Raw genomic sequence first — 26,348 nt, forward strand, 5'->3', positions numbered from 1 at the left:
TTTTTGGGATTTATGATGCTTTTGACTTTGGAGCTAAGTTAGAGGTGAAACACTTTGAACTCCAGAACCCAGAACATAAATTGATGATTTCCTCAACTCCCCAAGTTTGGACATTACCAGGAAGATTAGCCCATTGTTTGTGTTCATTTGAAAGGATTTTCATAGAAATCCATTAGAACAAAGACAGAGTTATGTTTCTGGGCATAAAAAGTGTATTAAAATAATAATTAGAACTATTTCTAAGGATCCTCTTTTCTAAATAATTTTATATGGTTATGTAACAATGAATGACCACTTGTATAGAATCACACAATTTACAGCATATTTTTTCACATATATTATCAATATATTAAGTAAAAATTGAGCCTCAAGTGAAAACTTTTTATACACGTTGGGAAACTGAAGCCCAGAAAAGTGAAGTGATGTGCTCAAGATCAGGTTGCTAGGGACAGATTCACATGTAGTCTCCTGCTCTTGGCCCCAGGCCTTTTTCTCTGCACATTGATCTACATCCACTGATAAGTTGAGAATTTACAAGGATGCAGAAGGCAGCATTTAGAACATTTCCAAGGTCTCAGGAAGATTTGCAGCATCCTAGTGCAATTGTGAAATTTCTAATAAATCTCATGTTAGCTTTCATATTAATGTGCATTTTGCATTCTTTCTTATTTCTTAATATTTTTCTTATTTTAATATCAAAATGTTTTTAATGACTTCTTCTTGGTCATTGTTCAGTCGTTAAGTCATGTCTGACTGTGCGAACCCATGGACTGCAGCGTGCCAGGCTTCCCTACCTTTTGATTAAAAAACTACTTAGAAAGACTTAGCAACTAAACAACGACTTAGAAAGAACCATGTTAATCTCATGGCTTTTGAATATCCTTGTTTCCTGCTATGTGCCTCTAGAGTGGTGGCTTTCAATGGGAAAGAGGGTGATTTCACCTTTCTGGGGACATTTGATAATGTCTGGAGTGCCAGTGTTACTGGCATTTAGTATGCAGAGGCCAGGGATGCTGTTAAGCATCCTGCAATAATCAGAGCAGTTTCCAGCCCCCAGCATCAGCAGTATCTGCTCTAGAGGTCTGCGTGCCACATCTGAAGAATTACAGGCCTGCAGTCTAAAGTACCACATTCAGGATCTCTCTAATGGTTGTGACTGACCTTTCCAGATTTATCTTTCGCTATGACTGAGTCCGCCCATACTGAAGTGCTCGATCTGTTCTGTTTCCTTCATCCATGACTTAGCTCTTTCAGTGCCCTTTCTTTTTTGTTATGTTCTATCCCTTGTTCATCCCTGTCTCTTTATCAGTAATGCCTATCCTTCAAGTCCTAGTTCATTTGTCCTCTCCAAATCCTTTTGCGGCTCAGAAGTGCTTCTCCTTCGAACCCACAACACATTCAGCATCTCATAAGCATACCACATTTTGCCTTGTTATTATTTGTGTATATTTATCTCTCTCGCTGGGTATCGTGTTCCTTTTGTTTAGGGTATGCATGCTTGCTTGGTTGTTACAGTCATGTCTGACTCTTTGTGACCCCATGGACTATAGCCCTCAAGGCTCCTCTGTCCATGGGATTCTCTGGGGAGGGGGCGGGGGTTGCTGTGCCCTTCTCCAGGGGATCTTCCCTATCCAGGGATTGAATCTGTATCTCCTGCATTGCAAGCAGATTCTTTACCCACCTGGGAAGCCCTTGCTTAGGGCAGTGGTTCTCAAAGTGTGGTTTTCAGAGCCACAGCATTGGCATCCCCATCACTGAGGACTTCTTAGAGATGAAAATCCTCAAACTCTGGGAGTTGTGCTCAACAGTCTGCGTTTTTATAAGACCTCCATGTGATTCTGATGAGTGTTTGAGAACCATTTGTTTAGGGCATCTGCATTTTGTTTAAGGCACAGAGTGAACATCTACTTGATATTGAGTGAGTGGCATGTTATGTCATAAGCCAAATGACTCAATAACCATGAAACTGGATAATTCTATTGCCTGAATATCATGAGAGGATATAGACATATACAGGGGAAGTTGAAGAAGACAAATAATTAGGAAAAGCTGAATAAGAAAGCCTTTTTAAGATATTGATTGTATTATTGATTATAATTATTTAACCAAATTAGGACACTGTATTTGAAAAGCATTGGTATCAACTTTAGGATATCCTATTTTTATTTAGATTTTGGGATGTTAAAAATGAAAATTAACTTTTTTTTCAAAGAATATATTTATAAGATGCCAGAATATATAACAGGGGGCCTGACAATAACTTTCATAAGAATTATTTTCTGGGCTCTTTAAAAAATACTATCCTTGATAAATCACATGGGGAGATCAGAAGCTCTGTGTGCATTGATCTCAGAGTTTCCTTTACAGTAAGTGGTAAATAATGTCTTCTATGTACTGCCAGCCGGTAGAGATAGCCCTTTGGAAGTCATTTTATTTATCACATAGAGAACAAAGAATTGAAATTTTTGTTCGTTTGTTTGTTTTGCATTTCCAGCCTACAGATTCTTCTTTGCCTCTCCATCTCACAGGACTGGAGAGGAACTGTATTTTCTGGACATGAAAGTGGTGTTAGGATAAGGTTTAGTTGTATTCTGCTTGTCCTGAAACCTGGAGTTCACACGCTGGTATATAACCTTATCATAAAAGCTGATTGCTTGCCCCTGTAGCATTTATCCCTAGAGGGTTGATGGCATTGTCTTTTTCACAAGTAGGTTTAGAGTGATGATTAACAATGAAAATAATATTAAAAATTAATGTTCACAAAGTGCTTTCTCTGTACCAGGTCCTAGAGTAAGGGCTTTACATACATGATTTCATTTAATCCTCTAAATCCTACATGCTGTTTACAAGCCAGCCCTTATTAACCACACCAGAAAGTATTCTCCAAAGCTTTTCAGCTTTGTGTTCCTTTAAAAGAGGTGAGAATGTTTCCTTTGATTAGAATCAAACTTTTAGGGGTCAGTAAATAATTCAGCATGATATAGATAGTCATGCTCTATATTTGAGCTCAGATGGAGGGGGATATTGGTGAAGTTAGCTCTTGGACATGACTTGAGAAGTTGAGGGGACAGCTGTTGCACATTTGATCACTCTTGTGATCTGATCACAGTCAGATCACTCTTGTCCTGTTGTGTCCAAGAGCTTTGCTCTATTCCATTCTTGGAATCACTTTTCTTCCCCTTCTTATTGTCTGCTCTATTACACTGGGGCAGTGGCATGCAGTGTGCTCAGACAGTTGACTTAACCTTTGGCAGAGTGGCACGTGAACACTTTTCTGTTGAGACCAGAAGCATCTCCTAGGTACCTCAAGCTCCTGAATAGACAGGTCACAAGAACTCAGCAGCTCAGGTTTGAGTTAGGTTATATTATTGCTTGTATAGGGATTGGACGACCTTGAAGAACTTTTCTAGTTCTCAGTTTTTATTATGGGATGTAAGTGTTGGGAGAGGTCCTTCTAAGAGGACCTTTTCTGGTTATTAGTAGAAATTTACTGAAGCAAGGGCAGAAAGATGAAGCAGAGAGAAAGGTTGAAAGAAGAGATTCTTTCAACCAGTGACATTAAGGAATTAGGTGAAACCTCTCTTTCTAGATTATTCATTGATTTTAAAGAACTATTTGGCGGAACTGATACAATTGTGTAAAGTTTAAAAATAAAATAAAATTTTTAAAAAAAAGGAAAGAAAAAAAAAAAGAAAGAAAAATATTTGAGAAGCATCTCCTGCTTCATTCCCTTCCAGCTGATTTCTTCATGTTTATTCTACAGTGTTTCAGTCCAGTGACTTATAATAGCATTGGGTTCTGACAGGTGCATCCCAAGAACCCCTTTCTTCTTTACTCCTATTAGCATTTAATAGGGGCTTGTGAAGGGACTGGGTCTGGTGGGAGACAGGGATGGTTATGTAATAATAGGCAATAGAGAAGTACATTGTCTGTAGACAATTTCAAAACAATAATAAAATGAAAAGTTGGTCTGTTTTTCATTATCCCCATGCAAGGGCAAATCTGAACAATGTTGGTAACAAAACACTTGTCTTTGTAGGTTGGCAGTTCCCATTGTGTCCCCCCATACTCCTGTTGTTGCTGTGTTTTGGTTAAGGGACACTTACTTCTGTATGAAATAGAGAAGGTGTAGACCTCTGTCTCCACCATGATTTCCGCTCTTAGAAATCTAATAGCCTTTTCTTTCTTTTGTCTTCCCTGTGTCTGTGTGTGTGTGTGTGTGTAGGCAAGGAAACAGTTACTGTTCTTCCAGGAGCCTCTTATTTCTCCAGTGATGAATCATTTGCAATGATTAGAGGGTATGTAATAATGGAGCTCCTCATGTTTCCCACGGTGTGGAATGAGCTGAGTCATCCCTGAGTCTATTAACAAGACTGCGAAACATAACCACCTCTCCCAGCCAGAAAATGATCATGGACTTGCTTGGCTGCACCAAGATGTGAAATTATTCACATTGAATGTTGGCAATTGGAACATGCAGCCCACGATTATTAAAAGAACCTTCAAAGTGAAATATATGTCTGTGTGCCAACTAAACTGAAGTAAACGTTTTTGAGGCTCTTTCTGAGGATCCTAACATTTTCTGCAAACTGTGTTTTCATTTTCTAGCTAGTGTTTGCCTTCAAATTGAGCCACATTTTCCCTTACCAAAGGAAACAAACTCACTGTGTACACCTGTTTTTAATTTGTTTTTGGATACAATATAGGCTATAATTTTTTTTAAAGAACTCTTAATAGTTATTTTTCTGCCTTAGCTTGAAGCCAGTCTATTTGGAAATCAAGTGTTGGGTGGAAGAAAGCAAATATATTTGGGGGCAGGGGGAGTAAGATTATTTAATTGCTGGCAATTTCAAGCAAAAGGGACATAAAACATGGAAGTTTGCTTTATATTTCTTCTCTGTCTTTCTCAGGGGACATGTCAATCTGACAATGCTAGGAGCCATGCAGGTTTCCAAATATGGTGACCTGGCTAACTGGATGATACCTGTAAGTAGGCACGTTTTCTTCTGAATTATGCCTGGGTTAGAATAATTGTTTTTGAAGTATTAATATTAAGAAAAATCTTATCAGATTGCTATGAGTACAAATATAATTGTTACAAAAATAGATACTGTAAGATGTATTTCTTATTTCAAATTTTAATAAAAATCAAATTTCTAATTCTCCTGAAAAATATTTAGCTTTGCCAGTTTACTATGTAATTGGAACTAAAAATAGATAAGATCAGAGTCAAAGCATAATTTTCCCTAGAAAAACAGAGAACTTCCTCAGAAGGTAAAAAATATGGGTTAATTATACTCTGATAAAAGTAAGAAATACAAATATTTATTATAACTAAGCTTTATAACTAGAAAGAGTAATTAATATGTTCATTAATTTTATGTTAATTGTATTCTTTTCTTATTCACAGTGAGTAAAATCCTCTCTTGATTAGTCATGTGACCCTATGAGTAATCAATCACATTGTCTTCTATTACCGAATACAAAACCTGTGATATTTAAACATGTCTGTGAAATGCAAACAGTTTTCATTTACTAACGATCTAAATCAAGGAAGAAACCTCTTGAAATTAGCTTTGGAAAAAAGACTATAATCAGTTGATTTATGAGTGTAATTCTTTACATTCCAGAGTGTGGTTCTTTATATGTGTAGGCGAACAACAATGAGTGTCCATGATTATGAGCTCATTTTTTTCAGGTTACTCTTTTAATGTGTATCTTTAAAGGTTTCTGTGTGTTTCTCTGAAGCTTGAGCTAAAAAATATTTTGTTTAACTGAGGTTGGTGTTCTATAATGAAAGGTTTTTTGTATTTTTTAAATTTCTTAGTTTTTCCTGCTCATTTTTTGAGGATGGTGAATTAATGTAGTTGATAACAATGGTAGAGATTGTATTAGTTTAGCTTTTTTGAACTATGATCTCTTGAAACATTATTTTAAAATTTCAGTTATTATTACAGCTCTGGTTCTCAAACTTGGTTGCATATTGGAAGCACCTGGGAATTTTTAAAAATGGTGATGCCTCTGGCCCATCATTAGTTTCCAGTTTAATCTGGGATATAACCTGGAACTGGTTATTTTAAAAGCAGTCCTATATGGTGATGATATGTAACCACGTTTGAAAACCAAGTTCGAGTGTATTAAAGAGTGATCATCAATCATGTTTAAAATGTAAAGGGAAAATATCATTGACCCATTAATAGTAAGAACACTTAGCAAGTTATGGATTTGCTAAGTTGTTGTATTGTTGATATATTGTTATTCTAAATTAGCCATAGTTATAAGAGTTGGCAACTTTCGGAGGCTTCGAAGAAATCAGGGGGTCTCCTGAGCATTATACAGTAAGTCAGATTGATACTTTATAGGAATGTTTATTTGTGTAGAAAGAGTGTATTTCTCTTTTCAAATTTTAGAAAAAGTCTAATAGAGGGTAGTAGAAGGAGCATAAAATAGCAAGCCCTGAGTTTTAGCCCTAACTCTAAGGTTATAATATATATCATAGGGCTTGACACAGTATATGCTAGATAAATGGGTTGTTATTATTTGATAAGTTAAGAAGTTGGAGATGCCTGCCTGGCAGAGGACGGAAGAGGATTGGTTACTATGAACAGAAGCAAGAGAGTTCAAAGTAGAGTCTATTTCTCTGGACTATTAGTGAGTTTTAAAATCACAGAAACATGTCCAACATATTTTTGCTTTCAGGGAACTTGGGCATCTTTAACAAGCTACTATACAATTTGTTTTTATTATGATTTAGCACACAGTGAGACTGGAAGCTCTCATGGTGAGAGTATGCATTATGTAGTTGCCATTTGTAGGGAAGATTTTCCAACATGTATCATGGTTTTATATATCCTATGAAGATTCCTATGAATGATCAAAACATCAGTGTTTATTACTTTGTAATTTTCCTAATATAGTTTGGAGATCATGCGTTTGCAAAGGACTGGATCTAGTGGAGCAGCAGTAGAGAACTCTGGATTTCTAAAGGGGTGTGGAGAAAAATTAAGCTTGAAAAGTGTTCTTGTGTCTGGTTCCACTCTTTGGTCATGGAAGTTAATAGCGTCTTTTCTGAATGAGCATTTCTTTTGTTCTTTTAGAATTTTACTTATGGCTGTGCTGGGTCTTGATTGCTGCACAGGCTTTTCTCTAGTTGTGCTGAGTGCTACGCTCTAGTTGCAGTGGAAGGGTTTTTCATTGCGGTGACTTTTCCTGTTGGAGAGGGTGGTCTCTAGGCACACAGGCTTCAGTGGCTGCGGCTCTCAGGCTCTAGAGCGCTTGCCCAGTAGTTGTGGTGCATGGGCTCAGTTGCTCCGCAGCAGGTGAGGTCTTCCCAGGTCAGGGATTGAATCCCTGTCTTCTGCGTTGGCAGGCAGATTCTTTACCCCTGAGCCACCAGGGAAGCCCTCTTTTGTTCTTTTAGTAACTGATAGTGACTTCTGGGATTCTTTGTATGTGATACAAGGTATATATTTTGCTTCCTTTGGATTCAAGATAGCTTAAGAGTCAAGACCATGAGCTTTAATTTGGAAGAGATCTGATTTGAATTTCAGCTCTACCCCTTAAAATTACACAATCTGGAGTATATGGATTTTTGTTAGGATTAAATGAAAATAAAAAGTGAAGACTCAAAGCACTCCATAAATAGTGGCTATTATTTTTAACTTCTTCAGTGTACTATTGCTTAACATTGAGAGGGAATATTTGCCTCAAAAAATGCTGGCGTAAGCAAGACTATTTTGCAGTAACTGTAAAACCTGTGTATCCAAATTCATATTCAAGTACCAGATCTGAGGACACATTTCTTGTTTTCATTGGTTATGGATAACAGCCTAGCCTCCTTATGTAGTTTCAGTGAGCTATTTCTGTTTGCCCTAAAGATTTATGTTGATTTATAAAATTTAGATATATTTTTATTGCAAGACCTGGCAGTCAAGGCGCTGAAGGGTTCAGCTTTATTATATCATTTTTCATTTACTTTTATCTTTTTACTGAGTTTAATAATCTTTCAATGGTTGTAAAGTCTTGAGTTTCTCTGCACCGTAGCATCTCCATCAATCATTACAATGTCAGATTATAATAAACTTTAAGCTTTTAAGGCAAGCAAATGGTGTGGATGCTATTTGTCTTATCCTCTAATAGCTTCTTAGTATGCAGCATGGGTCCTGTTTTCACAGATTTTTGAAAATTCTGCCCTGAGCATACAAAGAGAGAAAATGTGACAGAACAGTGATTGGCTCTTTCTAGTTCCTTGATGATGGTAACCCTAGGCAAGCTGCAGAAGTATGAGAAGATGTGCAGTCCGTTGACTCTCCATCCAGAGCTGCTCTGGCTCTTCTAATGCTTATTTCTGGGAAACAGCTGCCATAGATGATAGACTTGTGAGGGGAAGTAGATGTGTATGACCTACTATGGGAGCTGGTTATTAAAGGCATGCAATAGCTGCCTTCTGGACAAGTTGCTGTATCTGAGCTGAACGTAACAGCCGAGGGCCTGCTCCTTCTACACGGGGAGAACAGAAATGAGGGATTCTTGGAACAAACAAAAATAGAATGTTTAGGTGTTTTGTTTTTCCCTCGTATTTTTCATTTCTTTGTGCATTTTAGAAGATTAAGCACAAATCAGCGTCATATTCAGGTATGCTATATGTATGAGTGCATAACATTGATTTGGTCTCCTAGATATGATGCCTGTTTTAAATAAGCTAATTCTCTAGTCTTTCTTCTTGTACAGCTGAGGGGAAGGGGTTGTGCTCAACATTTAATCTCGTGGTTTAGATGCATGAAATGTAGCCTATATACTAAACTGTAGGTACAGATACAGAAATATAAAGATTACTGTATGGATAGATACAAACATACAGATCTAGATAGTTGTTTTAAGATACTGGTGTCTTGTCCATTTGTCCCAATGCTCAGGCAGCTGCAAACCATGGGCAAGGAAAAAGGACAGGTGGGAATTATGTGTACTTTAACAATTATTCAGTAGTGCTTTTGCTCCATCAGTGTAATGTAATAGAAACTGTACAGAACTTTAGGGTTAGATATGCCTGTTCTTAAGTACTGAAGTGAAAGTGTTAATCGCTCAGTCATGTCAGTTGCTCAGTCATGTCCAATTCTTTGAGACCCCATGGACTGTAAGCTGGGCTTCCCAGGTGACAACTAGTGGTAAAGAACTCGCCTGCCAGTGCAAAAGGCATGAGATGAAGGTTTGATCCCTGGGTCGGAAGATACCCTGGAGGAAGGCATGGCAACTCACTCCAGTATTTGCCTAGAGAATTCCATGGACAGAAGAGCCTGGAAGGCTACAGTCCATAGGGTCAAAGAGAGTCGGACACGACTGAAGTGACTTAGGATGCACGCAGAGATTGCAGCCTGCCGGGCTCCTCTGCCTATGGAATTGTCTAAGCAAGAGTACTGGAGTGGGGTGCCATTCCCTTCTCCAGGGGTTCTTTCTGACCCAGGGAGTGAACCTAGATCTCCCTTACTGCAGGCAGATTCTTTACCATCTGAGCCACCAGGGAAGCCTTGCTTAAGTACTGGTTCTGTCATTTATTGGTGGTATAACAAATTAGGTGAACCTTGATATATTCATTTGTAAAATGATAACATTTAACTCATGTGCTTGCTTTGGGGATTAAGTTCGCTCATTCATTCAACAAATATTTATTAGATGTGTATTAAGGGCCATGCTCTAAATTTCTCTCTAAGCACTGTATCAGTAACATCCCACAAATTTTTGTCTCTTTTGTTTTATTATTATTCTCTTCAGGATATTTTTAATTTCTTTTGTGTTTTTTTCCCATGACCTATTGGTTATGTAAAAGTATATCATTTAATTTCAAAATATTTGGTGATTTTCCACAAAACTTTGTACTAATTTCTAGTTTAATTCTCTTGAAGTCAGAGTACATACTTTACATGGGTTCTATCCTTTTAAGTTTGAGATGTATTTGCAGCCTAGAATATAATCTATTTTTGTGACTGTTCCATCTGTTTCCATTCTTGGAAAGACTGTGTATTCTGCTCTTGTTGGCTAGAGTGTTCTCTAAGTGTCAATTAGGTCAAGTAGGGAGATGGTGTGGTTCATGTCTACTGTGCCTTTCTATTGATTACTGAGAGAAGAGCATTGAAACCTTGAGTTATAATTGTACATTTGTATATTTCTCCTTTCAGTTTTATCACTTTTTACTTCATATATTTTAGAACTCCATTACAGTAGTACTTAAGATTATTATATTCTTTTAACAAATTGACCTTTTAAAAAATTATATTTTTCTTTATCTCTGGTAATATTTCTTATTCTGAAGCTGACTATCTTAATATTAATATGTTCACTCTGCATGGTATATCTTTTCCCATTCTTCTACCTATAACCTGTCGTTACATTTAAGTGAGCTTTTGCAGTTAACATATATAGTTAGATTTTGGTTTTTTATCCAGTCTTGACTTATTTTCTTATATATATTTTAGTGGTTCTCTCAAGGTTTGCAATACAGACCATCTTTTATTTATCACAGTCTATTTCAGGTTATATCACTTTATATATAATGAAAGAACCATACAGCTATAAACTTATATTCTATGTTATCTTATTTGCTATTTAGTCATATGTTTTATTCTGCATGTGTTATAAATCCATGGTGCATGCATGTGTGCTAGGTCACTTCAGTTTCGTCCAGCTTTTTGCAGTTCTGTGGACTATAGCCTGCCAAGCTCCTCTGTCCATGAGGATTGTCAAGGCAAGAATACTGGAGTGGGTTGCCATGCCCTGCTCCAGGAGAACTTCCCAACCTAGGGATCGAACCTGTGTCTCTTATGTCCCCTGGAGTGACAGGCAGATACTTTATCATTAATGCCACCTGGGAAGCCCCATAAATCCATGGTACTTTGTTATTATTTTGCTCTAAACAGTCAAGTCTCTTTTAAAGAGATTGAAAATGAGAAAAATATTGTTTATAATTTATGTATATAAATTGTATATTTTATCTCTTTTCCCTGTATATTTGCTCTTTCCTTCACTTTTCCTTTACATCAATTCAGAATGCCATCTGATCTTATTGTCTGTCTGCTGGAAGGACATCCTTTGATTTTTTTTTTTAATGCAAGTCTTACAGATGTTACTCAGGTTGATTCTTTCAGTATTTGCTTAAAAAAATTTTTTTTTAATTTTTATTTATTTTTTTTAATTTATGGAAAATTTGCTCTTAAGCTCTTTGAGATTAGTTGACAGCCTTTCAGTTCAGTTCAGTTGCTCAGTCGTGTCCGACTCTTTGCAACCCCATGAATCGCAGCATGCCAGGCCTCCCTGTCCATCACCAACTCCCAGAGTTCACTCAGACTCATGTCCATCAAGTCGGTGATGCCATCCAGCCATCTCATCCTCTGTCGTCCCCTTCTCCTCCTGCTCCCAATCCCTCCCAGCATCAGGGTCTTTTCCAGTGAGTCAACTCTTCTCATGAGGTGGCCAAAGTACTGGAGTTTCAGCTTTAGCATCATTCCTTCCAAAGAAATCCCAGGGCTGATCTCCTTCAGAATGGACTGGTTGGGTCTCCTTGCAGTCCAAGGGACTCTCAAGAGTCTTCTCCAACACCACAGTTCAAAAGCATCCATTCTTCGGCGCTCAGCTTTCTTCACAGTTCAACTCTCACATCCATAAATGACCAGTGGAAAAACCATAGCCTTGACTAGACGGACCTTTGTTGGCAAAGTAATGTCTCTGCTTTTGAATATGCTATCTAGGTTGGTCATAACTTTCCTTCCAAGGAGTAAGCATCTTTTAATTTCATGGCTGCAGCCTTTAGTTTCAGTCTAATTAGCCCCACTACTCATGCTGTTTTTTCTGAGGACACTACCTGATGTCCATGGCATTTCCCCTCTGGCTAGTGGGAATGTGAATTATTCTCAGACCTGTGTGAATTATGGACATTTTTCACCTAATACTTCTCGTGATTCTTCACCAGACCTCAGACAATTTTTTCTTGTAATATATATACATCATTACTCTGGTAAATAACTTGAGTTCACCTTTTGCAAATCTTCTGAGCTCTCTCTCTGTATAGCAAGCTCCCCTCTGGTATTTTGAGATCTCAAGTCAAACTCTAGTTGATCAGAGATCTCAACCCAAATGAGGCAGCTGGACTTCTCATTTCCCCTCCTTGCACTGCAGTCTGGAAACTCTCTAGACAGTAGCCTGGGGCAGTTGTGGGCCCATCTTATTGGCTTCCCTTTTCTCAGAGGTCACAGTCCTGTATTGCCTGCTCTCTGATGTCTAAAAGATGCTTTTTCTATTATTTGTCTGTATTTCTTTTTTTTTTTAATATTTATTTATTTGTATTTATTTGGCTGTTTTGGGTCTTAGTTGCAAAACGTGGTATCTTTAGTTGTGGTATGTGGGCTTAGTTGCTCCGTGCCATGTAGGATCTTAGTTCCCTGACCAAGAATTGAACCTGTGTCCCCTGCACTGCAAGGTAGATTCTATTTTCTTTTTAATTAATTAGTTTATTTTAATTGGAGGATAATTACAATATTGTGATGGTTTTTGCCATACATCAGCATGAATCAGCTATGGGTATACATGTGTCCACCCCATCCTGAACCCCCCTTCCACCACACTCCCTACCCTGTCCCTCTGGATTGTCCCAGAGCACTGACTTTGAATGCCCTGCTTTATGTATTGAACTTGCATGGGTCATCTGTTGTGCATATGATACTGTACATGTTTCATTGCTATTCTGTCAAATCATCCCACCCTTGCCTTCTCCCACTGAGACCAAAAGTCTGTTCTTAACATCTGTGTGTCTTTTGCTACCCAGCATGTAGATTGTCGTTACCCTCTTCCTAAGTTCCATATATATGCATTTACATACAGTATTTGTCTTTCTCTTTCTGACTTATTTCTCTCTGTATAACAGGCTCCAGTTTCTCCACCTCATTAGAACTGATTCAAATGCATTCCTTTTTATAGCTGAGTAATATTCCATTGTGTATATGTATCATAACTTCCTTATCCACTCATCTGCTGATGGACATCTAGGTTGCTTCCATGTCCTAGCTATTGTAAATACTCCTGCAGTGAACATTGGGGTACATGTGTCTTTTTTAATTCTGGTTTCCTTGGAGTGTATGCCCAGCAGTGGGATTGCTGGGTCATATAGAAGTTCTGTTTCTAGTTTTTTAAGGAATCTTCACACTGTTCTCCATAGTGGCTGTACCAGTTTGCATTCCCACTAACAGTGTAAGTGGAGAAGGCACTGGTGACCCACTCCAGTACTCTTGCCTGGAAAATCCCATGGACTGAGGAGCCTAGTGGGCTGCCGTCTATGGGGTTGCACAGAGTCCAACCTGACTGACATGACTTAACAGCAGCAACAGTGTAAGAGGGTTCCCTTTCTCCATACCCTTTCCAGCATTTATTCTTTGTAGATTTTTTTTTTTTTTTTTTTTTAGATGATGGCCCTTCTGACTAGCGTGAAATGATACCTCATTGTGGTTTTGATTTACATTTCTCTAATAATGAGTGATGTTGAGCATCTTTTCTTGTATTTATTACCATATGTATATAATCTTTGGAGAAATGTGTGTTTAGGTCTTTTGCCCACTTTTTGATTAGGTTATTCTTTTTTCTGGTGTTGAGCTGCATGAGCTGCTTTGTATATTTTGGAGATTAATTCTTTGTCAGATGTTTCATTTGCTATTATTTTCTCCCAGCAAGGTGGGTTCTAAACCACTGGACCACCAGGGAAGTCCCTGTCTGATTTTCTAATTGTTTAAAAGCATTAATTATATTTTTGAACTTTGGTCTTTATATAGTTCTTAGATGATTTTCCTAGTGTAAATCCCTAGTAATAGAACATCTTGGTCAATTTTTAGGGGTTTTGAAACTTACTGAATTCTTGGCAAAAAATTATCTCAGTTTACACTCATACTGTTTTCACTCTCTCACCAACACTGGTATCAGTTTTCGTTTATTTGTTTTTCCTGTTTTTCTAATCTGTTATTTTGCATTTCTTTAAAAACTGCATCCTTGACTATTTAAAGAGCTGGCAATGTCTTATTTTTCTGGAGGGGCACTTAATCCTTTTTGTTGTTGTTGTTCTGGAGGCCTTCCTTTTGGCTTTTAGTGTTTATTATATCTTATCAAATATTGTTTCCAGTACTGCTGTCTTTGATCATTTTAAAAAACAGTATTGATGGTGACTATTCTCTGTTGTAAATGTGTGTTAAGAGACCATCTGTAACAAGCAAGCACATGTGAACGTGTGTGTGTTTGTGTTTTGTTTCCGATATGTTGAACAAGTCTTACACTTGGGATGAAATCAAAGCACAGCAATTTTTATCTCCTGTGGTGCATTTAACTTTATTCTGTTGGGAAGCTTTCCCTCTGTGTCAGCTCATTCTCAGATAATAAACTTTCAGTGGGTCACTTTAATTCCCAAACTTAGTAGTGAGTCTAAAATTAAAGGATCCAGTTCAGACTGGTGGCTCAGATGGTAAAGAATCTGCCTGCTATGCAGGAGACCCAGGTTCAATCTCTGGATTGAGAAGATCCCCTGGAAAAGAAAATGGCTCCAGTATTCTTGCCTGGGACATCCCATGGACAGAGGAGCCTGGCAAGCTATAGTCCATGGTGTTACAAAGAATCAGACATAGCTGAGCAACTAAACACACACAGTGCAAACTGGTGAACTTTGCTTCAGTATACATTCAAAAGCAATGTATCTCCTTTAACCACTGCTTCCCAGCTATGGGCAGAACAGGCTGCCTGCATTTGGGGAAGGTTGCTTGGTGTTCTTTTGCTTTTTCTCTCCACTCACTTCGTCCACCAACTCAGTTTGGCACTGCAGGGTCAAAATTCAGGAGAATGAGAAGGTGAGGAAGAAAGTTGGGAAAGTTCTTATATAGCTGTTGACTGGTAATGCCGTGAACTGCCTCCATGCTCTCTGGTCCTTTCACATGCTTAGAGCTGATCCCTTTCTCTGTGTGGTTGGGCTGGGGTTTTGGGGACCCCCTTCTGGGCTCCTTCTGTAGTGTCTGTCCTGATGAATGATGGCTGGATGCTTTCCCAGCAGCTCCTGGCTTTCCTATTGTTCTCTTCACACATACACTCTCAGTGATAGGACCCTCTCTTCCTTCCATGGCATCTTGTTGAGAACATATTAAAGCATCTTCATGCTGCTGCTGCTGCTGCTGCTGCTGCTAAGTCACTTCAGTCATGTCAGACTCTGTGCGACCCTCTCCTACATGGCCCACATCTGGGAAGCACCCACACATTTCTTGTCCACCTTCAGGAATAGTGTAGCTACTTTGCCAGAATGGTAGCTTCTACTTTCTCAGGTAGGAGTCAGACATGCCATTCCCTGGTTGCATCCTGGCTCTTCTCCAAAGGGTATGATGCTCTCCTGTTGTCATCCAGGCTCTAATATGTTGATTTAGGGGTAGACAAACACTTGCCCCTCTTTTTGGTTGCTGGGATGGACCTTTCTTCAAGCCCTTTATAGAGAATCCTCTGCTGTGGCCTATACTCTGCTCCTTGATCTTGCCAATGGATCCAAAAATCATAGAACTTGTTTTTGACCATTTTCTCTGAAAATTCTGTTACTGAGCATCTGTCTCACATGCTGGTATCTCATAGGTGTCACGGTTGAACATCAGTCAAAAGCAAGACAAAAAAAGTCCCACTCTAGCATTTGGTTTCTACCACTTTGGCTTGTGGCCCTGCTGTTTCCTTGCTGTCATTATTTCTCCCTTGTAAGCTCATGTTCAGCTAAGTCTCCATATGTGCGCGAGTGTCCTCTGTCTATGGTTCCTGTATACCAGGGTGCTCCCCACAGTTTATTCTGTTCCTAGCTCCCCTGGATAGAATAGAGGACCATGGAAGAACCTAGCCAAGCCCTTCTCATTCTACCAGGGAATAAAACGTACATTGACGCCGTGGATAGAACTTCACTTCCTGTGTCAATTAGAGACACATTTAATATCCGCAAATTTTCTGAGACCAAAGAATGATTTCTTTTTGTTCTGCAATTTAACAAATGAGCATACGTTAAAGAAAAAAAAGGACAACCTAAGATTAGTGAAATTTATGAATTTAGGGTGTTATTAGGAATATAAGCTGTTTATTATTGTTTTTCACTTGAAAACTATATTTGGTTATCCAAAAATACTTTAATCTGTGACTGTCTGGAAAACATTATGTTGAAAACTAGTCTTTAGTTTTATTACTCACAGTCAATATTTTTCAGATTAAAAGTATTTATTGACTAACATATTGACATATGAATTTTATAATGAAAATTTCTCTTACTTGGAGGATCCTGCTGCTGCTAAGTCGCCTCAGTCGTGTCCGACTCTGTGCAGCCCCATAGATGGCAGCCCACCAGGCTCCCCCGTCCCTGGGATTCTCCAGGCAAGAACACTGGAGCAGGTTGCCATTTCCTTCTTCAGTGCATGAAAGTGAAAAGTGAACGTGAAGTCGCTCAGTTGTGTCCAACTCTTAGCGACCCCACGGACTGCAGCCTACCAGGCTCCTCCGTCCATGGGATTTTCCAGGCAAGAGTCCTGGAGTGGGCTGCCATTGCCTTCTCCATGGAGGATCCTATGGATGATCAAAAGCTGTGTGTGTGTGCTCAGCCCACCAGACTTGTTTATCCATGGGATTTCTCAGATAAAAATACTTGAGTGGGTTGCCATTTCCTTCCTCCAGGGTATTTTCCCAGCCCAGGGATTGAATTCATATCTCCTGCATTGGCAGGTGGACTCTTTACCCCTGAGTTACCAGCGAAGCCACAACTAAGTTATAAATCTACTATTTTTACTACAAGGGAGCTAAGTTATAAATCTACTATTTTTACCAGAAGCTCTTTGGTTCATGCCATTGGCCAGGTTCTATGCTGTTTATTTGTATGTTTATTGTCACTTAATCCTTATAACTCTGTGAGTTAAATATAATAGTCCCTGTTGTTATAGATGAAGAGACTCAGGCCAGGAGAGTTAACTTTTCAAGTTTACATGTGTTGCAAGTTATGCAGTGGGGATTTAGTCACAGTATTGTTTGCTTTTATGTACTTTGCATTCTGCCACAAGTTTCTTTGTTCCTTTTTTTGGATGTATTTTACTAATGCCTTTGTGATGAGACAAAACTACCTGCAAAATAAATAAATATCTTTATAGCCTTTCTGTAAACTTGAGAAAGAAATCTCTGTTTCATTGTGTGGGGTAGCATGTGTGCGTACTAAGTTGCTTCAGTCATGTCTGACTCTTTGTGAACCTATGGACTGTAGCCTGGCAGGCTCCTCTGTCCATGGGACTCTCCAGGCAAGAATACTGAAATGGGTAGCCATTCCCTTCTCCAGGGAATCTTCCTGACCAGGGATCATACCTACATCTCTTATGTCTCCTGCATTGGCAGGTGAGTTCCTTACCACTGGTGCCACCTGGGAAGCCCATGTGTGGGATATAGGCTATTACAATTGGAAGGATACATGCTGTATGTGTAATACTAGTTCAAGCTGCAGGCATTGGAAGGTGCTGGATTGACAATTTGCATATTCTTTCTTCTGCATATTATCTTTTAAGTCCTCACTTGAATTCTAAAGTCTCCACTGCCTAATCACAGTAATTAACATCAATCTCATGTATGAAGTATTTTATTATCAACCCATTTTGTTTTTTATAATCTACCAACTGAAGCGTTCTTTGAAAGAGTTCTTGTCCTCTACTAGGATTTTTATAATTTTAGCTTTAGATATTTCTTAAATGGAAAACATTGAGACATAATTATAGAAATATGGGAATCAATGCAAAGGGGAATCCTAAATAGAGGTTTGTTTTTTTTTTTTTTTTTTTAAAAGATTAAATGTGAGATCAGGAAGGAACAATAGCAGATTCATTAGCAAGTTACCTCACTCAGCCTAGATCCCCACCAGTGTTAAACTTTTAGGTAAGCAAAGTAACATGAGAATATGAAATAGAAATATCTCAATTTTCATTAATCTTAAAAGAGACTTTGTCTTTTGATTGCTATCTGAATCTGTTTTTGCTCTGAAGGAAAGGAAATATTTTCCTCCTTTGTATGTTGCATATGATGTGTTTGTGAACAACTGCTTGGTTCTAAGAACTCTCTTCACTGGAACTCAGATATATTCAAGTCAGACTCTGAAAGAAACGTAAGCTGGATATCTGATTGGTTCCAAGACATGGTGCTACTTGGCCTCCTAGCAGCTCTGTATGAATTTGATCATACTTTCCACCTCCTCAGTATTGGAAGGCAGAAGTCTATGCATGAAACGGGAGTTTGGACCTTTTTATTAAAATAGTATCTGTCCCCTTTCTCCTTCTTTATAAAGAGACTAAGCAATGAGTGAGTTTGTTATTTTCAGTTATTATCCCTTTAGTTAAAGATGGTTAGTATGACTGCGGCAGCCTCCTCTCATTAAAGAGCCCACTTAAAAGAAGGGGAGGAAACATTAAAAATGATAGATGAGGTCTCCTAGAAACCCATTATTAGTAATTTCATAAATAATGGTGCTTCTGATATGACTTAGCGGGGAATGAAGCCAAAGGGCTGAAGACAGTGTGACCCTGCAGCTAAAGACTAATGAATCTTGAAGACTAAATGTTATTGAATGACTGAATTTAGCATTTCCAGTTGGTGAAAGCTTTATTTCTTACTTTACTCCTTTGGTTTAGAGATAATTTTTGACTAGAACTTTTATTGTCAAAAAAGTTTTATTAGGGAAAATGTCAAATGTGTACAAAAATAGAACACTAATGCTTAGGCAGTTGTCCATTCATGGCTAGTCTTATTTCTTATAGTCTTATACTCCTATTTACCTCTGCCCTCCCCAAATTATTTTGAGGCAAATTTCATCATCATATCATCCTATCAATAAACTTTTTAGCATTATTTCTGAAAGATAAAGATTCCTTTTATAAACCACAATTCCTTATTCCCTTAACAGTAAGCGATTAAGGATGCAATTCCTTAATATCATCCGTCGATACAGCACCCTTCTTCTACTGATAGAGAACCTGAATTCAAAGAAATGAAGTGGCTTGACCCAGGTCACAAAACTAGGCAGCAGCTAGGCCAGTGCTATAATGCATCACTCCAGCCTGTTAGTCTTAGAGGGATGGCATGTCCACTGTAAGAGGAAGAGTTTACTTTTGAAATGTAACATCCCACATAAAAAGCCTTCCGTTTTCCTTTTAAGTACACTCAGAAGCAGCTCTACGTCTCTGTGAAGTCACTTAACCTTTCAGACTTCATCTCTTTATTTTTAAAATGGGATGAATGCAATAGGTTGTATTTTATACAACTTTTTGTATTTTATACCTACTTTCTTTGGTTTTATATGTTGTATTAAGGACTGTGGATAGAGTGGTGAGCAAACCTCTTCAGGAAGAATCTTTTTCCTGGAGTGCACTAAGCATTAAATATGTTGATTTAGGAAGGACTGGTAGGTTTAGAATAATAGAGTTTCTTTGTCCAGGAGTGATGCATACTTTGTCATTTATTTAGGTCTTGTTTACCTCTTGCACTACAGTTACTCCTAATTCTTTTTAAGTGTTTGTCAATGTATTGAGCTGGATATTCCCTTTCAACTTCTAATCTATTTATTTTATTTGCTATCATGGTTCTTTTAGAATTCTCTTAGATATTCTACATATCTCTTTTATCTGCAAATAAAAATCATTTTTATTTTCTAAGATGCCTGCCACCAGTTTATTTTCTTTTAACATATTATCCAAAACAAATATGAGTAAGTCATAGTGATTGAGGACTCTCTTGATTTTGATGAGATTTTATTTAAAATTTTTGCCTGTAATACTATGCTTGCTGTTTGTATTGTTGTTGTTCTAGAAGTTTATATTGTTCTAGAAGTTTCAGATTGCTTTTAAACTTACTGGCTGTTGAATTTTATCCAATGTGTTTTTAATCTGTTAATTTACACATGGCTGTTGTTCAGTCACTCAGTTGTATTCAACTCTTTGCGACCCATGGACTGCGCAGCACCCTGGACTTCCCTGTCCTTTACTATCTCCCAGAACTTTCTTAAACTCATGACCTTTGAGTCGGTGATGCCATCCAACCATCTTATCCTCTGTCATCCCCCTTCTCCTCCTGCCTTCAATCTTTCCCAGTATCAGGGTCTTTTCTAATGAATGGGCTCTTCACATCAGATGGCCAAAATATTGGAGCTTCAGCTTCAGCATCAGTCCTTCCAAAGAATATTCAGGATTGATTTCCTTTAGGATGGACTGGTTTGACCTCCTTGCAGTCCAAAGGACTCTCAAGAGTCTTCTCCAACACCACAGTTCAAAAGCATCAGTTCTTTGGCACTCGGCCTTCTTTATGGTCCAACTCTCACATCCATACATGACTGCTGGAAAAACCATAGCTTGACTAGAAGGACCTTTGTAGGTAAAGTGATGTCTCTGCTTTTTAATATGCTATCTAGGGCTTCCCTTGTGGCCCAGTTGGTAAAGAATCTGCCTGCAGTGAGGGAGACCTGGGTTCAGTCCCTGGGTTGGGAAGATCCCCTGGAGAAGAGCATGGCAATCCACTCCAGTACGTTTGCCTGGAGAATCCCCATGGACAGAGGAGCCTGGTGGGCTACAGCCGATGGGGTTGCAAAGAGTCGGACATGACTGAGTGACTAAGCACACACACAGGTTTGTCACAGCTTTTCTTCCAAGTAGAGAGAATCTTATAATTTCATGGTTGCACTTAGCATCCACAGTAATTTTGGAGCCCAAGAAAATAAAGTCTGTCACTGTTTCCATTGTTTCTCTATGTATTTGCCATCAAGTGATGGGGCTGGATGCCATGATGTTCCTTTTTGAATATTGAGTTTTAAGCCAGCTTTTTCACTCTCCTCATCTTCATTAAGAGACTGTTTAGTTCCTGTTCACTTTCTGCCACAAGAGTGGTGTCATCTGCATATCTGAGGTTATTGATATTTCTCCGGGCAGTCTTAATTACAGTTTGTGCTTCATCCAGCCCATCATTTCACATGATGTATTCTGCATATAAGTTCAATAGTCAGAGTGGCAATACACAGTCTTGATGGACTTCTTTCCCAGTTTGGAACCAGTCCATTGTTCCATGTCCAGTTCTGTTGCTTTTTTGACCAGCATACAGGAGGCAGGAGACAGGTAAAGTGATCTGGTACTCCCATTTCTTTAAGAATTTCCCACAGTTTGTTGTGATCCACACAGTCCAAGGCTTTAGTGTAGTCAATGAAACAGAAGTAGACGTTTTTATGGAATTATCTTGCTCTTTCTATGATCCAGTGGATGTTGGTGATTTGATCTCTGGTTCCTCTGCCTTTTCTAAATCCAGCTTGAACATCTGGAAGTTCTATATTCATGTACAGTTGAAGCCTAGCTTGAAGAGTTTTGAGTATTACTCTGCTAGCATGTGAAATGAGTGCAGTTGTGTGGTACTTTGAACATTCTTCGGCATTGCCTTTCTTTGGGATTATTGGAATTTGTTAATGTTATATTTTAAGTTGATAGGTGTTGAATCATTGTTACTCTTAATACAGATGATCAGTTTGTAACAATCTGCAAGAAATTTTTTTGTTTATTGGTCTCCTCATATTTTGTGACCTTTTTTGTGACAATCTTGTTAACATGTATTTTTCTTTATAGCATTTATTTCTTTTGGATTTTCAAATTTATTGGTCCAAAACAACATAATATTTTTGTATAATTTCTTTAATAGCTTAGGAACTTGTATCTGCTTTTTATTTCTAATTCTGTAGATACTCATTTTCTCTCTTCTGTTTTCATCAGGCTTGTAAGAACTCTAATTGTTTTTAAATTAATCAAGTTTAAGAAGCATATGATTTGTTAATTTTATTCTTCTTATTATTCTCTGTGTTATACTAGTTTCTAGATTTACAAATTGCTTACTTAATTTTCAATCTTTCTGTTTTAATAATAAAAACTTTTAGGGCTTTCTCTTTCTTTAGTACAATATTGTATACTATAAACTTTAATGTGAAGTTTGTATTTTCATTAATTTCTAGGGCATTTGTAATCTTTTTATTTTTATACTTTATTTTTGGCTGTGCTGAGTGTTGTTTCTGCGTGGCCTTTCTCTAGTTGTGGAGAGTGGGGGCTGCTCTCTGGTTGTGGCTTGCAGACTTCTCCTGCGGTAGCTTCTCTGGTTGCAGAGCACAGGCTCTAGGGCTCGTGGGCTTCAGTAGTTGCAACTCCTGGGCTCCAGAGCACAGGCTCAGCAGTTGTGGTGCACGTGCTTAGTTGCTTTATTGCATGTGGACTCTTCCCAGATCAGGGATTGTACTTGTGTCTCCTGCATTGGCCAGCAAATTCTTTACCACTGAGCCACCAGAGAAGCCCCAGAATTTCAGTTTTAATTTCATTTTTGATTCAGTAACTTCTTAGAAGAATTTTTTCCCTTCAAAGATTTGTGGGGTATTCTTTATACTTTTTGAATTTACTAGGTTTTCTATATGGCCAAGTACATGATTTGTTTTTCTGAACTTCATATGGAAATGAAATAATTTTATATTAAATTCAGCCTATTACTTAATGTGGTCATATCCTTTATTTATTCACTAGTTCTTAGGGACAGTATGTGGTTTAATAGAGAGCAAATAAGAGAATTCAAAAGACCCGAATTCTAGTTTTAACTTTTCTGCTAACAAATTGTGATCTTACATGACTTTCTCTCTTTTGGTCTAATCCAGTGCTATCCAAAAAAAACTTGCTGTCGTTGTGTAAATGTTCTATATATACTTTGTTCAATATTGTAGCACTAGTAACATGTTGCTTTTGAGCACTTGAAATGGGGCTGCTGCTACTGCTGCTAAGTCACTTCAGTCGTGTCCGACTCTGTGCGACCCCATAGACGGCAGCCCACCAGGCTCCCCCGTCCCTGGGATTCTCCAGGCAAGAACACTGGAGTGGGTTGCCATTTCCTTCTCCAATGCATGAAAGTGAAAAGTGAAAGTGAAGTCGCTCAGTCATGTCCGACCCTCAGCGACCCCATGGACTGCAGCCTTCCAGGCTCCTCCATCCATGGGATTTTCCAGGCAAGAGTACTGGAGTGGAGTGCCATAGAAATGGGGCTAGTATTACTGAATAACTGAATTTTAAATTTTATTTAATTCAAATTTATATAGCCAAATATTGGACAGTGCAGGTATAATCTATTAAAGTCTTACACTCAATAAATCTCAAGGGAGCCCAACTATAAAATGTTATTTTAACTTTCAAGCTGTAAATTTACATATTAGGTATTTTTGAAGATGCTGTGATATAATGGGAAATTTGAATGCTTAGAGAAATAAATAGTTGAGAGATGGTAAAATTTCAGAAGTTTCATACTCAGTCCAAGCTTCTAACATTAAAAAGATTGAGCCTTTGGTGATCTAAAGGTTTTGAAATACAGAAAGTTATACTGAGGGTTAGCTTCTAAATGTCAGCCCTTAGGCGAAAATCACATTATTCAAATTACACTTAAGAATGTATTTTATTTCTTTGTTAAAGGTTGGAAGACCCATAAAATCTATCATGTATTCTTTGTATTTTTTGTATTTTTTCCCTTAGGTCTTTGAATCAAAAATAAATCAAAACCTAAATTATGAATTACCTAGAAATTAATGAGAATAAAACTTTATATCAAAGCTTATAGAATACAATTAAAATTAGACTCAGAAAAAAATTGAGAACCATAAATACTTTTATTATTTGCAGATACTGTGAATTGACCCTTCTGGCTTGCTTGCATTCCTTACCAGTGTAATGTACACAGTGTGACTATGTTAGGACTTCCGTTATCTGATCGTATTAGCCCTGGGATGTGTATTACTAAGACCCGCAGGATCAATACTAAATCAGATCATGATTATCTTTGTTAAGAACTAGATAGAGAAGTTGACTTTTATTTGGGGGAGGTCAGAAAATCCCATGGACAGAGGAGTCTGGTGAGCTACAGTCCATGGGGTTGCAAAAGAGTCAGATACAACTTAGCAATTAAGTGAAAACAAATATGATATGACAACATGTCATATAAACCCTAGAATTATCTTGATAAATATTCATTGCTGGAAGCATATGGGATTGAGACTGCGTGAATATCAGTTTCTCATCTCCCATCTTACCCTCTTTCCAGAACTTCAATGACTAAATAGAATGCCAGGCAAAATCATTAATATTTTACATTTTAGCTCTCTTTCTCCTTTCTTTTCCCTCCTCAGTCAGTATGGTGGAATTTTCTTAAGTAAAAGGCAGATAGAGTTTTTGAGCTTTATTGTACCCAATAATAAATTTAACATTTATTATACCCAATAATATATATAACATTGCCCATTTATTGTTTGCTAACTCAAAGTGGATCATTTGTAATAATACTTTTTTTTTTAATAATACTTTATATATTGAGAATTAGTAGAGAATAGGATATTCCATTTATTTTTTTCAGATTATCCAAATTTAGCTATGTGCTGTGCTTAGCTGCTCAGTCGTGTCCAACTCTTTGTGACTCCGTTGACTAACCTGTCTGGCACCTCTGTCCATGGGGATTCTTCAAGCAAGAATACTGGAATGGGTTTGCTGCCCTCCTCCAGGGGAGCTTCCCAACCCAGGGATAGAACCCAGGTCTCTGCATTGCAGGCAGATTCCTCACCATCTGAGCCACCAGAGAAGCCCAAATTTGGCTATATAAGTACCAATTTCTAAGTATAATTTTGGATAGAAAACCAGATTACCTGTCTTGTTACAATTATGCATAAAAAACATAAGTATGTTTTGCACAAGGGCTTGACACAGAGTCCTTTGCTTCCCTGGGGGCTCTGACAGTAAGGAATCTGCCTGCAGCGTGGGAGACCTGGGTCTGGAAGATCCCCTGGAGAAGGGGATGGGTACCTACTCTAGTATTCTTGCCTGGAGAATCCCGTCGACAGAGGAGCCTGGCAGCTACAGTTGATGGGTTCGCACAGAGTCAGGCACAACTGAGCCGACTAACACTAACATAAGCTTTAACTCATATATGAGAGATTTGACCTGTTTTATCCTTTCATTATCTGTTACGGTATTTATGGAATATTGTTATAACTTTGAACACTAACAGAATTAGATAAGAGAATTCCTCATTGGAGAGTTCTTATCATGATTTGCGTCTTATCTTTTGTTTTTCAAAACACCGCTTTCTGGTGGGGATCCTGTACTTACCAAATAATAAAGGGCCAAAGAAGTACATATTAAAATGAAAAAAAAAAATAAGCCTATCATCTATATAATCAGAGCCTGAAAAACTAATCCACAAACAATGTAGAACTAGCTCCCTTAAAATTGCAACATTTTTCTTACTACCAGAACATTATGAAAAATAAACTGATTACTCTGGCACTTAGAAACTTAATCAGCTAACATTTTCCATCCTGAATGTGACTTCTGCTCATAGTCATGTAGTTTTTAGGAAATTTAATTTTCTTAAATCATGGCTTTCAGGTTGGTGAAGGATACATGGTTTGTTTACAAGCACATTTGGAAAGTTTTATAATTTTTGTCCTTAAGGATCCAACTGTATTTTTAGAAGTTGTCTAAACTGAAACTATGTAGATCATCTCTAGGCTTGCTGTCTGCTTCTTAACTAAATTAATTAATTACATACAATAGATTAGGAACAATAAGAAAAAAAATAGTGCAATAGGTCCAACATAATGGACATTTTAAATAAGAAGCATCTTCTGTGGGAATTCAATTACATTTTTCTGGAAGTTATAACTTCCAGAAAAAACTTAAAAGACTTCAATTTTTTTCTGACTTGTTCTTTTAACTTCAGGTAATTTATTTAACTTTTCTTTGTTGTATTTTCTTTTCTGTATAAGGGAGAGTAAGTAAGTAAATATTAAGTAAATAAGTAATATCATTAAGTAAGTAAATATTTGGAGAAGGCAATGGCACCCCACTCCAGTACTTTTGCCTAGAAAATCCCATGGACAGAAGAGCCTGGTAGGCTGCAGTCCATGGGGTTGCTAAGAGTCGGACACGACTGAGCTACTTCACTTTCACTTTTCACTTTCATGCATTGGAGAAGGAAATGACAACCCACTCCAGTGTTCTTGCTAAGAGTCGGACATGACTGAGCTACTTCACTTTCACTTTTTGCTTTTGTGCATTGGAGAAGGAAATGGCAACCCACTCCAGTGTTCTTGCCTGGAGAATCCCAGGGACAGGGGAGCCTGGTGGGCTACCGTCTATGGGATCGCACAGAGTCAGACACGACTGAAGCGACTTAGCAGCAGCAAGTAAATATTAAGTAAGTAATAGTAAGTAAGTAAGTAAATATGATTATTTACTTACTTTTTGTAAGTA

At 37.9% G+C, this 26,348-nt stretch overlaps 1 protein-coding gene across 1 annotated transcript in view; it reads left to right on the forward strand.

The window, feature by feature from the left end:
* OXCT1 (3-oxoacid CoA-transferase 1) overlaps positions 1–26,348 on the forward strand; it is a 167,464-nt gene that overhangs the window by 95,773 nt on the left and 45,343 nt on the right. Inside the window, 2 exon segments of the mRNA NM_001076070.2 lie at positions 4,226–4,298; positions 4,911–4,986. Coding sequence (NP_001069538.1) covers positions 4,226–4,298; positions 4,911–4,986 — 149 coding nt within the window.

This window comes from Bos taurus, chromosome 20, assembly GCF_002263795.3.
Source record: "Bos taurus isolate L1 Dominette 01449 registration number 42190680 breed Hereford chromosome 20, ARS-UCD2.0, whole genome shotgun sequence".
Taxonomy (NCBI): Eukaryota; Metazoa; Chordata; class Mammalia; order Artiodactyla; family Bovidae; genus Bos; species Bos taurus.